At 42.1% G+C, this 16946-nt stretch overlaps 1 protein-coding gene across 1 annotated transcript in view; it reads right to left on the bottom strand.

The window, feature by feature from the left end:
- The window catches only part of LOC115376396 (serine/threonine-protein kinase DCLK2-like), a 31763-nt gene extending 20586 nt beyond the window's left edge, over window positions 1-11177 (bottom strand). The window contains exons 1-2 of the mRNA XM_030075951.1: window positions 11019-11177; window positions 8652-10404 (exon numbers count right to left, since the gene is read on the bottom strand). Of these exons, the coding sequence (XP_029931811.1) occupies window positions 8652-9087 (436 nt within the window). The 5' untranslated portion in view covers window positions 9088-10404; window positions 11019-11177. The remainder of the gene's footprint in view (window positions 1-8651; window positions 10405-11018) is intronic.
- Between the last annotated feature and the right edge of the window lie 5769 nt (window positions 11178-16946).

The raw sequence follows: 16946 nt of genomic DNA, 5'->3' as shown, positions 1-16946 counted from the left end.
TTCGCTGTGATCTCCACGGCGACGGCGTGCTGCGTTCAGGAGCGCCCCACTGTCAGTTCAAGCCTGGCCTAAAAATGTCAGCCGTCACTCCGCCAGCGTCCGCCTGACGAGCGGCGCCGACTTCACCGCACGCCACAAAACGCACCGCGCTCACTTCACTGACACCAGCCTCCGTTTGTTTCTCTACTGAACCTTAAACAACAACAACAACAGCAGCTTGGTGTTGGTGCTGTTTTTTATGCTTTTTATGTATTTATTTTTACTCTATTTTAAGTTCTGTTTAGTGAATTATTTTTTCTTTGTCTTTCTTTGCTCCTTCACTTGAGTCAGCATCATTTAGGTGATTTTTTTATTTCTACTTTTTTCTGATTTTTGTGGCTTTTCTTTGTATTTTTCCTGTCCCATGCAAAGCACATTGTGCTCCTTTTTTAGGTACAAAATATGTTATTATCAATAAAACAAACAAAACTGACTCACTGATTCTATCTTGTTGCAGCTTTTATATTTTATCCCGTTGTTTCTAGATGCATTATTGTTTATTTCATTGTTTTTTTTGTTTCATATTAAGTGGCTTTCTGGGTTTCTTGTTGTTGCTGCTGACAGTGATTTTTTTTGTTTGCTTGTTTGTTTTACTCTGTTTTATTTTTAATTTGTCCATTTGCTCTGTTACGTTCTGTTTGTTGAATTTCTTTTTCCTATTTCTTTCATCGCTCCTTTACTTGAGTCTGCATCATTGTATTTAAATATTTTTTTTAAAAAAATTTCAGAATTTTGTTGCTTTTTATGCATTTTCTCTCTCCCATCTAAAGAACTTTACATTGCATTTTAAAGTACAAAATGTGCTCTTATCACTAAAACCTAAATCTCTTGTATTTTATCTTGCTGTTTCTAGTTCCTTTTTTTTTTTTTTAATTATTTAATTTTTTTAAGTGAAATTTTGCTTTAAGACTTTCTAGGTTTCTTTTTTTTCCTAACCTGCACAATCTGCCGCTTTTTCAGTTTGACACCTTCTTAATGTGCCAGTAAGAAGAGTTTTTCGAGCCGTGCTTCAGTTGTCGGCTCTGCTGTCCGGTGCCGGGACTCTCTGAACTTCCCTCTTGGCGGATCGATAAAATGTAAAACGACGCCCCGCTCCTCTCTGCTGCGCGGCGGCTCAACCACGGAAATAAAATCCCATGTTTATAGCAACATGCCAGCGGACACTTCATCACCGCTGAGAGAGAAACCCAGACTTCCGCTGATGATTTATTGATTCACAGCGGCAGCTCGGCCCCGTTGTTACAGACAAACAACCACAATAAAGAAAGAAAGAAAGAAAGAAAAGGCTTCATGATGTCCTGAGCATCAGCTTCATCATCACATCACATCACAAGCAGCTGTCTCCGCTGTAGTTCACCCTCACATCTGTGGTGTGACGGCTCAAAACGTTGAGGGTTATCATTGGAAGCTCTGTGGATCAAATTTGGCTTGTTGTTCATTGTTGTTGATTTATTTATTTATTGTTAATTGATAATTATGTATTTTTAGTGTCCTCTGTGCAGCCTGAGCTGTGTTTCAGTGAGCTTTATGAATAGACTCACTAACTAAAGTCACTAAATCAAGATTTATCTGCGACTCTCGCTCCAAAGGGGGGAGTTCTTAATCCTCTAAGCCAGGGGTCTCCAATCATATGATTGGTCAATGATTAGTTCCTCCTTTCTGATGCAAGGTGAGGTGATCAGTGAAGTCACCTGGTGGAGGTCTTGGTTGGAATGAAAACCTGCAGCCTTTCGGCCTCCATGGCACCAGTTTGACACCCCTGAGCTAAACCAGTGTTCCCCAACCCCGTCCTCAAGGACCACCTGTCCTGCAGGTTTTGGCAGCAATTTGACTTGCTTGAACAGAAGTTCAACTGCGACTCTCTCACATCAGGAGGATTCAAACAAAACATGATTTATTTGTCTGTGCAGTCGCCAGCCAAACGGCTAAATCTGGCAGAGTGAGACGTTTCTGTTCAGCAAAACCTGAGCTGAACACGATGCCGCCGACTGATTTCTGTGTATAATGTGTGTGTGTCCAGTTTGAATTGCGGACGTGGATAGCAAAAAAAAAAAAAAAAAAAAAAAAAAAAGAGAATTTCGTGGTGAATGTTGAAAACCGGGACATTTCAGTGTTTAACAGATTTTCTTTTCAGGACTCCCTAAATCTGAGTGTTTGACGTGCACACACTAAACAGTTCTGGACAGATTAGGCCTGATAAATTTAACCCTCCTATTATATTTGTGGTCAATTTGACCCCATTCAATGTTTAATGTCTCTAAATAAATGATTAACATCTTTTTTTTTTTTTTTTTGCTTCATATTTAATGAGTGTTCCTAATGTAATGGGTACTACCGGGTAAACATGAAATTCACATGATGATATGTTTTCAATGTCCTGTACACACTTTGTAACGCATCGGTTATAAATAACAAAAACAAAGCCATTAAAACACCAAAAATTAATATTTCTTTCCAATTTTAGGTCAATCAGTGAGATTTTATGGTGATTTGCATATTTTTCCATAGTGGTGTAATAGGAATACTGGATGTGTAAGTGGGGGTGGAGGGGAGTTATGTTTTATTTAAAGGGCTATTTAGGTCGTCAACAAAGAAACATAAAGTACCTGACACATAAACTTTGGTAACAATTTTAATTATAATAATTTTTTGGTGGTTTAAATTGCTGGGGTCAAATTGATCCCAAACAGAAAAGATGTTAGTAAATTTGAACGTAACAGGAGGGATAAATATGTTCGAATCGTGACCGAGCTGACTGGGACGGGACCGAGAGAGGTTTGAGTCTCTGTCTCACACACACACACACACACACACACATCACAATTACAGCTTCGACTCAGCAGCTCCACCACCTTCAGCCGGGTCTCCAGTCTTGGCCTGAAACCCACCAAGTCCGACTTTATCTGAAAACTGGAGCAGATTTCCAAACCGCAAACGCGCTCACTCATGTGTCTCTGCAAAATGAGCTTATTAGCCTCTCGTGCACGGTGACGTTTCACTTTTACTCAGAGTCTCCAGCTGTTTCTGCAGTTTGGAGATGAATGGGAGTGAATGATGGTGCAGAAACCCTTTTTAAAAAATTTCTCTAATCTCAGAGCGTGCATGAAAAAACAATTAGTGTTAATAAATGAGGGAATAAAAAGGGATGAAAAAGCCTTAAGCGAGTCTCTTTAGCAGATTGCAGCCTATCACACGTACAGTAGCCTTCCTGTATTTCCTTATATGGGTAAAAACGCCTCACCTCCCTCTCTGCAGAGCTCACACACACACACACACTCACACACACACACGCACGCCTCGCTGTGTACACCTCACTATCTCCTCACACACACACCTTTCATCTGTGCTGCATGTTCACACGCTCTCTGCACACCTAACTCCTCTCTCTCTCACACACACACACACAGTCTCTCTTTACACACCATGCAATCTCTTCTTCTTTCACACATGCACTCTCTCTCCCTCTGTCTGTCGGTGTCTCTCGCCCCGTCCCTCCTCCATCTGTCTCTCTGTTCGATTCGAGCGACTTGGTTGGCCCGGTTGGATTTTGCTTACACGGCCGAAACAGTTTCACGGCAACAGCAAATGTTAAAAAAAAAATAAAATAAATAGGTGAAGATAATGAAATGTGGATGATACTCCAAATGCAACCCCTCTCTCTCTCTCTCTCTCTCTCTCTCTCTCTCTCTGTTTTATTATCAGTTGACCTTGTCTCTCTCTCTCTTTGCCGTTGCTATTCAAACCAGCTGACAGGCCTCGTCTGAGCACATTCAAATTTACCTGCCTGCCTAAACAGGGACGACAAAAAGACTCTATCTCTCCCTCTCTCTCTCTCTCTCTCTGCAGCAGCACGGCCCGGCCGCAGGTTCGATTCCCTGGTAGAGTCTGTATGAACATGTGGTGCAGCAGGGAAGGAGCTATGGGTGGGTGACGGTGATCCGGTGACAGTTTCAGTTCGATTTAGCTCAAATGTGCACGCAGGACAAACCCGTCCAGACTCCCGTGTTGGCCGTCCTTGGCGTGTGGTGTTTGTCGGTGTTTGTAACGTAACGTCTGCTTCCTCTGGCGTCGCGTCAGACCAGCAAAACCGGCGTTTGGTGCTGGTTTATTGCACCGGACTGAAGTGGAGCGGAAACGGCACCCGTATGGCACAAACCAGCACACCGACTGGTTCCACTTTGTTCTCATGATTGTGGGCGGGGTCAGAGAGCCTGGCGGTGGTGGGCGGGGTCAGAGAGTCTGGCTGTGGTGGGCGGGGTCATCAGAGGGTCACGGTCTCGCTGCGCTCGATTCACTGTCTGGTTTGCCCGTTTTTTTACGCAAGGAGATGCCGGAGTAGCAAACTGCTGCATTCGGGACAGGAGGCCTTGTTCAGAACAGGGTTATTACAGTTCACTGAAACTAAACTAAAAACCAAAACTAAGTGTAAAAAAATCATTTTGGTTAACTGAAATAAAAATTAAAAAAATAGACTTTAGAAAAAAAATACTATGAACTATTGTGATGTACAAAACTAACTGAAATAAAAGAATAACATCCAGAAAATATCTTTAAATTTAATTTTTTGTCAATTTGTCAGCACTACAGATCTGGACTGGTGGTTCGAACAGGGCCTAAGAGACTGTGGGCGGGGCCAGAGACTCTGACAGACTGTGGGCGGGGCTACAGACTGATAGGCTGTGGGCGGGGCTACAGGCTCTAACAGACTGTGGGCGGGGCTACAAACACTAAAAGAATGTGGGCAGGGCCAGAGGCTGTGTCTGCAAAAGCACAGAAAATAAAAATTTCTCATCTGTCACCATGTTTTTGAGTGAAAGATTTAAAAAAAAAACACTGCAAAGAAGCTTTTCGGGCCGATATAAAAATAAAACAACCGCTGACGTTGCCCATCATGATTGGTCAGTTGATAAAGAAATGGCTGACATCACCACCACCACCTAGTTTTCCGGGCGTCGCTTTTTGAGTGTCTTTACAAGTTTTACAGCCACTGCAAACAACAGGATGGCAGCAATTGGTTAAAAAAAATGCCTTTTGTGAACACAGCCTAAAAATGTTAATCCTCTTGTCCTTCAGATAAAACTGTGAAGTTCAGGCTAGACTCAACCTCTCCTTTTCAGAACTGCGGTTCACAAAACTGAATCACATCACTAAGGAGACAAGGAAGCAACACAAATCCGATTGGCCGCGGCCTGGCTGTCAGCAGTGAGAACCTCGTCGACCCCGCGAACACCAGGCAGCCGGGCGAGGAGCGTGCTGCTCTCAGCGTGAACACTCTGTTCCTGCAGCCGCTCACAACAATCATCCACACCATCAAACACACCCCGGAGTCGGCTCCGGCGGCTCGGCTGCGCTTCACGCACGGCGGACTCTTCACAGCGAGGGGGGCAACGAGCGGCCAAAGTGACACCACGGTGGGCTGAACTGTCTGCGCCGAGTGAAGAGGGACTTAAACTGGATTAGAGCGGCACTGAGGCACCGAGGATCACCGGCTGCATGGGAGGCGTGAGGAGCAAAAACACGGCCTAATATCGTCACTTATAGCCACACAGTTCAATTGTAGTGGCTCCAAAACTTTGGAATGGATTGCCCCTGCACATTAGGCAGGCCTCCTCACTTTCTGATTTTAAAACCCTTCTTAAAACCCACTTCTTTTCTTTAGCTTTTGATACCATGTAGGATTTATGATTTTATGATTTATGATTTTATGTGTGCATGTTTTTTCTTTCATGCTGTGCGGGCAGTGCATTTTACATTATTTTATTCTTTTTAAATTATAATTGTATTATTATTTTATTTTATTTTATTATTTTATCTTATTTTATTTTATTTTATTATTTTATTTTATATTATCTTATCATATTTTATTTTATTTTATTATTATTATTACTATTATTATTTTATTTTATCTTATTTTATTGTGTTATCCTATTGTGTATTTTACCTTTTTATTCTGCTACTATTGTGTTATCTTGTGGTGTTTTCTCTTGTTGTGCAGCACTTTGGAAAACCTTGTGTTTGTTAAAATTGTGCTATATTAATAAAGTGGATTGGATTGGATTGGAATTGTAATTTACCAAATTAGTCTTTTCAAGAGGATATCCCTGTTTTAGACGGGTCAAAGTCATTATTGAGTAAATCAGTGCGGTGACCTCAGGTTTAACAGTGCTCCTCCGTATGCACTCATGCACATAAAAATGCACTTTCTCTCTCACCTTCTCTTCCTCTCTCTCTCTCTCTCTGTCTCACTTAACCTCCAGGCAGGCGGACACACTTTAATAATTTATGGGTGCATCAGTGAAAAGACTAATGGGGATATAAACAGCGCAGAAGCAACCGTCACAACATTGCCAGGACCTGGCCTGACACGCACAAACACGACCGTGAAAATTTACATTTCAGCCGCTTTTTCCCGTGTCAAACCTGAACGCTCATTTTGCATCTCGCATTCATCATTCATTTATTCTCATTTGGCGCGTAAATCCCTCGCGTTCGTTACTGTGTTTTAAAACGAGTCGAGAGTTGAAAAGCACTTCACGTCCTGTCTGGCGGTAAATTGCCCCCCTAATGTTCTGCTCAGTCATTTGCTGCTCACAGGAAGTCTTGAGGAGTGACGCGTCTGTCTGTCTTTCGGCACATCTCTGGCCGCGCGGCTTCCTGCTGTTAACATGCATTAGCGGGCATCACGGCCAATCATGCATCAATATTTAAGTGATGTAACCGAGCCGCTGGCCTGACTCCGGATAAATGAGCTCAGACATGGGAGGGCCAGCAGACGAGAGTGTATTTTGCTGTAGGATTATGGAGGAAAAACACACGCCGAGTGTACAAAATATTGGAGCAAAGCGATTATCTGGTATTGATTTCCTTTATTAAATTTGTACTAACCTTGAGATATACAAAGATAGAGAGAAGCAGACGCGGTTAGAGGAGGATTTTTCAGCTTTGAGGTGACTGAGATGTGTTTTGTGAAGGAGGGAGAATTTCAGAAGGATTAATTTGTGACTGGAAGGTGGTTGGTTGATGGTTCAAATCCCCAAACTGAGTGGGAAAACCTGTGCAGGGAAAATGAATAACAAACTGTCTCACCTCCCTCAACAGTGACTCAACTCCCAGCTGCTGTAGAAGCCATTGAGCAGCTCAAGGCTCAGTGCCTTGCTCAAGGGCACTTGTCAGTAGTTGCAGGAGGCAGAAAAACTGTTTAATCCTATAAAGCCTTGAACTATGAAAGAATTGGCAGAATATTCTAATTTTTTTAAATTGAACCCTTTATTTAGTCCTATAACAAAATGTAAAAATAAAAAATATGTTATTACCTTATCTTTCTGTTGTATGATATACGATATGTACTTGAAGTGCCAATGGTATGGTCCAGGGTGAACAGGGGAAGTGTTCAAAGGTATACAACAGTATTTTGGTCAAGTATTGATTAAACTGAAAATGAAAAACGGAATTGATAACGTGTATCATATATGATATGAATGGCTTTATAGGGTTAAAGTTTTTTTTACTAGGATTGAACGTGTGATATTTCAGTTACAGGACAGTCTCTATGACCCACCGGCTGCTGTCTTAAGTGCCTGGAAAGCATTCCCATTCAAATGTGTGTGCCTCTTCCTTCATGTGATGCATTTCCTGTTGTGACAGGATGTTGGGATGGAGCTTAATGTAGGAGAAGATCAATAAAAAGTGTAAACCAATAGGAAATCCGGGAGAAAAAAGGCAGTTGCCCCACAAAGCAATACAACGAGCTACACCTCAAGACACACTGGAGAACTTTCTATTGGTTTTTCAGCGTTTGTGTTCTTAAGATTTTCCTGAGCGTCTTGAGAAATTCGCAGCAGAAACCGTTCTCCAGTGTGACGTTCCACCTACACAGTTTTAACGCAGCTTTAGGTCTCCTGGGACTCACTAGGACTTCCAAGACTAAATCAAACATATTGATTTTGTCTTAGGGGGGCAGGTTCTCAGAGTAGAGTCTTTAAGTATAAGAAGAAGGAGAGGAATCTGTTGGGAGTAGAGTCGTGTAGATCCCTGTCCCCTAAACCCTGTCAATGTCACGCCCTCCAGGACAGAGAGCAGTGCCAGGTCTGGCAAATCACAGCTGTTAAGTGACATAATGTCAGAGAGAGTTGCCTGCTGTGGCCCTGTGTTTTAACTCTGTTAGGGTTCAGCTCTTTGCTGCACCATCAAGCATTTCTGACTCAGGGTAAGGGAGACAAAAAGCAAAACTTTCGCCCAAACTTTGTGTGTTCCTTTTAGATCATGACTTACTTACTTGACTTACTTCATGAGTTATATTTGATGTTTTTCTCCTGTAGTATATTACACTACAACACACAATATTCTACTGAAGCTTAACCATTTTAGATTCTTAAAAACATGTCTGAAGACTGTCTGATAACGTTATGTGGGTGTGTCTGAACAAAATGAACACCCATCCCACTGAGAGAAGTCAAGAACGTATGAAGCCAACACAGCCACTGAACTTTACCCCATACTGTATGTGCAACTCATATTCCTCCAACCAGCCGGGGGCGATACTGAGTTGGAGACGACTTTTAAAAAATATGACAGAGACTGGGGCCAAAGTGATAGAGAGTGTTGAGTCTTACCTTCCACCAGTTCGTCCATACTGGTGATCTTCTTGCTCCCATCGATGGTGTAGATGGTGCGCACCCCTTGCGGAAGATGCAGATTGTCCGCCAGCGAGCGCGTCAGCTCCATCAGCAGCGCGTCGTACGAGCGGAACCGGTCGCTGGAGACGGCGTACAACAAACCTTTGAAGTACCGGTCGCCGTTGCGGTAGAACCGGACCTTTTTGGCCCTCTTCTCTGAGGTGAGCGCCTGCAGGGTGCGGGTCCGGTAGTAGCTGCAGTTGGCGCTGTGGGCGGGGCTGGGAACCAGGCTGCTGCCCCGGGAGCCCGGACCGGACCCGCCGCCGGTGCTGCTGGTGGAGTCATCCCTCTTGGTGCGGGTGGAGCGACCTCGCCGGACTTTGTCCCGTTCGTCGAAATGCTCCAGCTCGATGCTCTTGTTGTTCAGAGACATGGTGAATGGCGGACCGCTAACGTTCAACAGTGTCCCCGCTACCCAGAATTCATCTTACAACAGAGATAATCAATGACTCGAAGTCCCGGCAACCTGGTTTGTAGCCCTGGTAACCTGGTTACCAGAGTAACCTGGCTCAGTCTTGATTACGTGCTGTGTAGTCCTGGTAGGATGCCCTGCAATCCTAGTAACTTAGTCGCATTAATTTGGTAATCAAACTATAATTCCAGAAAAAAAGAACGTGGACCCAGTGACTGTTCTGTAGACTCAGTAGTCTCGTTGTGTAATCTCAGTAATCTGGCTCTAGACCTTGTAACCTGGTTGTAGTACCGTCATCATCCTCTGGCCTGGTAACTTCCTACGTGGACCCAGTAGGCCAGCGATCAGTCTTGATTACCTGTTTCTAACCCTGGTAATTTAGCTGTAGTACTCGTAACCTGTCTATAGTAATGTTACTATGGAAACATGGTGAATAATAAGGCTGGCGACTACTCAACCTTCATCTCATACTATAAACAACACTATAGTGATACTGTCACAGCCAGAAAATTATTATTCAGGCATTTCTTTGAAGCTCTGATCCAGAGTGGTTGGAGGGATTACTGGCTGGGTCTGGAAGTCTTGCTCAAGAGCTCTTCAGCAGGGCACATGGCTGTAGATGGACACTCAAACGCTGGCGATTGGAGGAACTGAACATGAGGCTTCCTGGGAACGACTCGCTAACTCTGCACCACCCTGACTCCCCATTCCTCTTCAGCAGTTCCTCCCAAAAATTTCTGTTTGATGACTTGTTAAAGGTTCCACTGTGGACACAGTGAAGATAGGATAGCATAATAATGGGTGTCCCCAGAAAATACAGCCACCCCGATACCCAGGGATCACAGTAATCCCGGAAATGACAGCGCAATCCGCAACTTGGCCATATGGTCCAATTAACCTTATTGTAGACTCAGTAGCCAGATTATAGTCTTGCAATTTGTTTGAAACCCTGGTGAAATGCTGTTTAGGACAGGTAATCTGGATTGAGGCCCTGGTAATCTGGCTCTAGATCCTTTAAAGTCCTATGCAGTCCTGGTTATGTTGCTGTAGACCCGCTAAGATGCCATTTAATCTGCCGTGCAGATCCACAAAGAGGTTCAAGATGCTGTTCTGTCCCAGTAACCGGGCTGTGGTCTTGGTAATCCACTTCAATTTCAGTTTCTGTCTCCGATCCGGTGGGTCGCAGCGTCCGGCGACGTCGAAATCTGTCCGTCACCGACAAGCAGAGGTTGACCACCGCATGGCGCACCGCCCGGTGACAGAACGGGATCGGCTGTCCTGAAAGAGAAAGAGAGGAACGGTACAACTTGCATCCAGCGTTCACTTCTCTCCTGGTGCGGCGTGCAGGGTGGATTTATATTGGATTAACTAATTCAATCATTCACTTACACTGAACATGGGCTTGCATTGAATTAACGCTGAATTCTGAGCACAATGAATCTCATACAAGGGTTTTCTTTTCCCAGTGATTAAACTGCTTCACCCCGTACCTCTGCCTATTCCTTGCATTTTGTAAAGTACTGTCAATTTATTGCAGTCAAATTCCTATGTGCTGTAATGTTTTCATATTCCAGTCAAATCAATCCTCCATAAATCAGCCCTCAGTGTGTTTCAGCCAAATTGAATTCCCACAGGGATTCAATAAAATATTAGCTTTTTAAATTTTCAATCTAATCAATACCTGGCTAAAATATGATCAATATTTTTTTTTTCCCCTAGTAAAATTAAAGCCATCACTGTGCAGCCCATCCTCGTGTTTCTGTCTGTTTCTTTATCTGATAAACGGTTTGACATTATCCATCTATCCGCCCCAATACTGCTAAGCCGTGCTGACAACGCCAGTCACACACACGCACACACACACACACACAGAGAGAGAGGAGGGTACCTACCAATAATGCCGTGAAACCGGTTTGTTGCTAAGGAGGTTTTCTTTCTCTCCCGTCGCCTCCTCCCGGTCCGTGCTCCGGGCCGCTCCCCGGTCCGTGTCCCGCGTCCGGACCCACAGCCAGCCGGGTGGAGCCGCTACACTGAGCCGGTCCAAGCCGGTCCGCTAACCCGGGATCTAGGGATGCGGGCTACCGGGCGTCCGGGATGCACCGAGACAGGCGGCAGACAGCATGGCCGCTGCGGCAGAGAGAGAGAGGGAGAGAGAGAGAGAGAGAGAGAGAGAGAGAGAGAGAGAGAGTGTGTGTGTGTGTGTGTGTGTGTGTGTGGAGGAGGAGGAGGAGACCGGCAGCATCCCTCCCTCCGCACCCCACCCTCCTCCTCCTCCTCCTCCTCGCGCCTCGTACGTGATTATCATCCCTCCCTCCCTCCCCTCTCTCTTTCTCTCTCTCTCTTTCCTTCTCTGTCGTTTTTTTTTTTTTTTTTTTTTTTTCTTGTTTGTTTGTCTCCCAATTCAATTCCGTTTAATTCCATTTTCTTGTCTGGCGTGAATGTCTGATGCGTTTCCAAAGCAGCAGACAAACAAATAAAGGAAGGAAGGAAGGAAGGAAGAACGAAGGAGTGATATTGTAAAATGAGACTAATTAATGTGACACTGGAGCTCATAATAATAATTAGTTGTTGTTGTTTTTTTATTATTATTTCTCCTCCTCATCTTCAGTTCTGCTCGATTGAATTTACTTTGCAGGAATGTTGATGAGATTTTTGAAAGATGGTAGGCTATATGATAATAATATTAATGATATGTAATTATGAGATTAAACCCACATTCACATCTCTCTCTCTCTCTCTCTCCGGTGTTGCAACAGCTCCACCTGCAGGCGAAGCAGGAACTGCAGCTTCCACAAGGAGAGCAAATCTTTGTGCTTGGGGTTTTATTTCCGATTTTATTTATTTATTCATTTTTTCAGAAGGCTTTCTTTGTTGTTGTTGTTCTTTTTGTCGGTCAGCATCACTGACTTGATATTGAACATATATATAATTTGCATAATTTCAAACATATTTTTTTGTCATTTTAAAAAATATTTTTGATAATTTTCTCTTTTTTCTTCTCCAGTAATGTTCTTCCATTCTTACTCTAATTTTGTGATAATATTCTGATAATTTGTTTTTCTCATTTGCTTATTGTCTTTTCTGTATTTTTTAATCAAAATATTATCATTATTATTATTATTATTTATTATTATTATTATTATTTTTTAAAGGAGTTGTTCCTCATCTGATGTGAGGCTCGGAGGTCAGGATGTTGTGTTGCTGTAAAGCCCCTTGAGACAAATTTACAACTTATAATACTGGACTATACTAATAAAACTTGACTTGACTGTTTCAGTGTTGAACGTAAACACAGAGAAGTCATGGTGAGATTAAACCAGAGAGAGGAAAATGTACAAATGAAGCTTTATGCTTTTTCTGCATTGTGACCATTTCTAGTGAATTATATTATTAGGAAATTAAACCCTGGGACCCCTAAAGCCTCAAAAGGGTCTGTGGACCGCACTTTGAACACCATTACTTTTAATCTACTGTATTTAATCTACTGTACTGTATAAAACTTCTCTTACCAGATATAAATGACTTAATGCTTTTTAACAGTCATAAATTAATGATGTCATATTGTTATAATGGGAGGTCAACGTTTGATGAGGCTTTAGTGGGCGGGGCAGCCTGTCTGTTGGGGGTGGGGCCAGCAGATAATTGACAGCTGTGCCTACATGCTTAAAAAAATAAATTTAAAAACTCTGCCTTTCCTTCCTGTCTCCTTCATTCCTCCTTCACTTCTCCATCTTCCATCCATCCTCGCTGCTTCATGTTTTATCTGCCGTGGCGTCGCGGTGACCTCTGACCTTTGACCTCCTTACTGTCGGTCGCACATCATAGTGGCAGTTTGAGCACGACTGCCTTCATGTTGACAACATGCCAAATGTCTGACTGTCTCTCTGTCCTTACAGGATCTATTTTTCTCCTCGTTTTGAGTCTTGATTCTCCAGCTGTGTGTTTATCTGCCACCATGCAGGACAAACCAGTTTAAACAGGTTTTCCTGCTGTCATCAGCTTCCTTATCATATGTAATTTGTGCTGCTGTTAGTTTTTGTATTTATTGTTTTGTCTGCTGCTTGTCAACAAAACTGTCTCTTGGGGATAATAAAGTTCCCTCCAACTCTGAACCTTGAATCTTAGTGTTACACTAATTCATATATATATTATATATTTTGTAGGACTAATGCACATATTTAGACTTAATACACATACTTTTTTCACAACTTTATACATGAGGCACTTTCTTTTACAAAGCTGTAAGGCGTGTATATATTTGTATTTCTTTCTATTTTTCTTAGAATTTAATTCTCGTCTTGAGAGCTGAGCTGCTGCAGCTGACCCAGCTTCCTTGCAGGGATCAATACATTTATTTCTGATTCTGATTGATTTAGAAATAATACCTGCCAGCTAAAATTAATCTTTTTTTTTTTTCATGTCGTCCAGTCCAAACTTTATTACACTGATGATGATCTATGTTATGTTTCATGTGTATCACAGCTGCTTTCCTGTGCTTTTGTTCTGGCAAAGTCAGGCTTTTATTCTGGCGGCAGACCGAAACCCCAAACTCCCATCAGCCAACTGGGTCGGGGTGGTGGGGGGCGACAGCTGGCGCCCGGGCCCCTCAGACGGCCCCGCCCCCTCGCTGTCAGCAGAGCCAATGAAGCGTTCATCCAGATATAACGAGGCGGGCGAGTTAAACGCTCCTGTAGTTTTGTTTTTCTTTTTCTTTCTGGACACACATTGAACTTGGTGATGAAACATTGAACTTTAAATTTTACACCAAAACAACTTATTTTAATATGAATATACACTTTATCACCAAAGGATTCTTCCAGCTGAGTGTGCGATTAAATTCAATCTTTCCTTTGAGTTTTTTGCTCATGTGACATGTACAGAAATGGAAAAATGCATCAATAAAAATAAATAAAAACTGAAAACCCTGATGCACAAAAAAATAAGGGAAAAACTGGAGGATAAAAAATGCAAATAAACTAAGAGGAGAATGGATTTGTAGGGAGACAGAGAGGATCCAGAAGAGGGATGAGAGGTGGACTATGGGCTGATTTTTAGAAAAGAAAGAAAACATCATGAATTTTTTATTAGCATTTTTTTTTATCATCATCATTCATTTCTCTGTGGCCTGCACTCTGTGAGAGGAAACTAAGACGATGTGAAAGAGAATAAAACCACATAAAGGTTGTCAGATCTTGTCAATCTTCTCGTCTAACTTTATATTTTTTGTCTTCTGATGAGTTTATAAGTGGCTTTTATTTCAGGACAATAACACAAGCCAGCTCCTCATTGAAACATTTTTTTTTTCTTCATTATTTTTTCATTCCGAACACTTTTTTCTTTCCTTCACTTTGATGCTTTTTTTTTTTTTGATCTGATTATTTATTATGGAAAATATTTTGTAATTTTTGGTAATTTTGTCGTCTTCCTGTAATTTTGTGGTAGTTAAATAGGGAATAATTTGGTAATAGTTAAATTCAAACAAAATAATCATAATAATTATAAAATTGCTTTCCCTATAATAGCTTGTTATTTTTTATTTATTTATTTTTATTTTTTTACATTTTTCTCCCCACTAATTTCTGGAAGGCCCAAGTTTTTGTTTTTTTGTTTTTTCCCAGTGCTTCAGTAACTCTCCAATGTGCGTATCACCTTTTCCCTTATATTTAATTTAATTTAATTTTTTTTTTTTTTTATTTGTAGGAACTTATTAAGGTTTCAAATGGTTAAAGGCCATCAGGCAGAGTTGACATGTGAAAGCTGAGTCGGCAGTATTTTTGGGTAAAAGCATTAATCCACACAAACTGCTGAGCACATATGAGACTTAAAAAAGAGGAAAAATCAAAAAGATAACTGACCGCTAACCAGCCTCCAGATGGTCGGCATGGCAACTACATTACACCAACTACCGGTCACCAGTTTGGGCTGCAGTTTTCCAGACTATGATCCAAACACACTGCTTTTTTCTGTTGATACAGATTTTATTTTTATTGATGCAGAATATCAAATGCAAGAAAATCACGTTACACATGGCAAAATAACAAGTAAAAAGTAACAACATCTCTTCCTTGATGTATCATAATCCTGTCTGACGGGAGTTTGTGTCAAAGTCATGAAATTCAGCCTCGAGATTTGTGTCCACGGCTATTTTTTTTGCGTAAATGAACATGAATTTTCCTTTACTGGAAGTGACTAAAACCACTATGAGAAGGGCTCTGAGCTTCAGACGGCTAAATTCTAGATCCAGGAGGGGGAGGGTTTGGTTTAAAGGTTTGGTTTAGGCATTTAGCTAAAGTTAGATTTCTGTAGCAAGAGCTTTTTACGTGGCAGGGTCGCTGGCCCTGCGCACAACCCTCTGGCCGTTGCTGACTTTTGGGAGGTGGGGTGGAGTTGGTTTGTTAGTCCTCTCCCCAAAACCTAGCTAGTCCTCCAGGCACTGGATCACAGACTCACACCACATGAGACCGGCCAGGTTTTGGGTTGTGTACAAGCTGTCCCGGCACGCCAAGCCCAACCAACTCCTGTTACCATGCAGATGGGATTTTGCACCAAGCTTGGCGCAAAGTTCCCACTACTGGCAACACGAGACAGTAGGCCAGCGGTGCCCAACCCAGTCCTTAAGGACCCCCTGTCCTACAGGTTTATGTTTCAGCTCTGCTCTTTCACACCAATCCAATTAAGGGCTTCATGCTGACTGGTTGAAGCAGATCTACCTGAACAGGGTGTGCATGAAGGTGCATGGGCCTTAATTGGGTCAGTTGTGCAGAAGCAGAGCTGAAACCCAAACCTGCAGGACAGAGAGGCCTTGAGGACTGGGTTGGGCACCACTGCAGTAGGTTAATAGGTTGATTGATCCATCCGCCCCCCCAGCCGTCCTCCTTCACAATACGTGGCACAGGCACTAAATTTACCTCCAGCTGAAATATTTCACTTTTAAAATCATGCTGCCATGAAAAAAAAAAAAAACAGTCCATGGACACAAACCTATATAGGACATTTCTGTGGCTATAATCACAAACAGCCGTGTGACCAGACAGTCTGTACAAAATGTCATTTTGTCAAAACAAAATGCTTCAACAGAAAATATAGCCTCACTTCATGCATCCCCAAATATTATCCAGGAAATCCCTTGACAACATGGGAAGTAAAAGTAAACACACACAACAAAACACCATCATCTTCGATATTACAAAACAAAAATTATGACACAATACACACTGAATATATGCAAGTTGTGAAGATATTAACACATTATTTGACTCACATGATACATTTTTGACTCATTTGACATATTTTTGGCACATTATCTGACGAGTGTATGTTTTTTTTTTTTAACTCCAAACTAAAAATCTCGAAACACACCCAGACATTTTAAACTTTCAGAAGTGCTTGGTGAGATCCCCAGATGCCTCTTTCATGATAAAACTGAAATCCAATGAAATGAGATAAACAAAAAGCACAATCTGTTCAGTTATCTGAAGACAGCTTAAACAACAGCTTAAACGTTAATTTGGAGCTGAAACAATCTGTTCATTATCAATACGCTGAACCGTATGAACCCGGTGTTTTACATTCAAAGGTAACTAGTATTGAGACGGCCAATGTAAGTACAGTAATACTGTAAGTAGAGACAGTATAGCTGCAGTATTATGAGTGGTGAAGGCGTTAGTAACAACAGAGTTATTAGTAGTAGGTGTAGTAACACGTGTAACAGCAGCAGCAGTTGTAATAGTTTCAGTGAAATCAGTAAATATGAGCATCCGTAAAGCTCATTTATGTTCCCGTTAAAAATAAATCTGTATGTTTCATTAAACACATCATCA

The sequence above is a fragment of the Myripristis murdjan genome, chromosome 18 (assembly GCF_902150065.1).
Source record: "Myripristis murdjan chromosome 18, fMyrMur1.1, whole genome shotgun sequence".
In the NCBI taxonomy this organism is placed as follows: Eukaryota; Metazoa; Chordata; class Actinopteri; order Holocentriformes; family Holocentridae; genus Myripristis; species Myripristis murdjan.
This window is presented reverse-complemented; position numbering and strand designations above follow the sequence as displayed.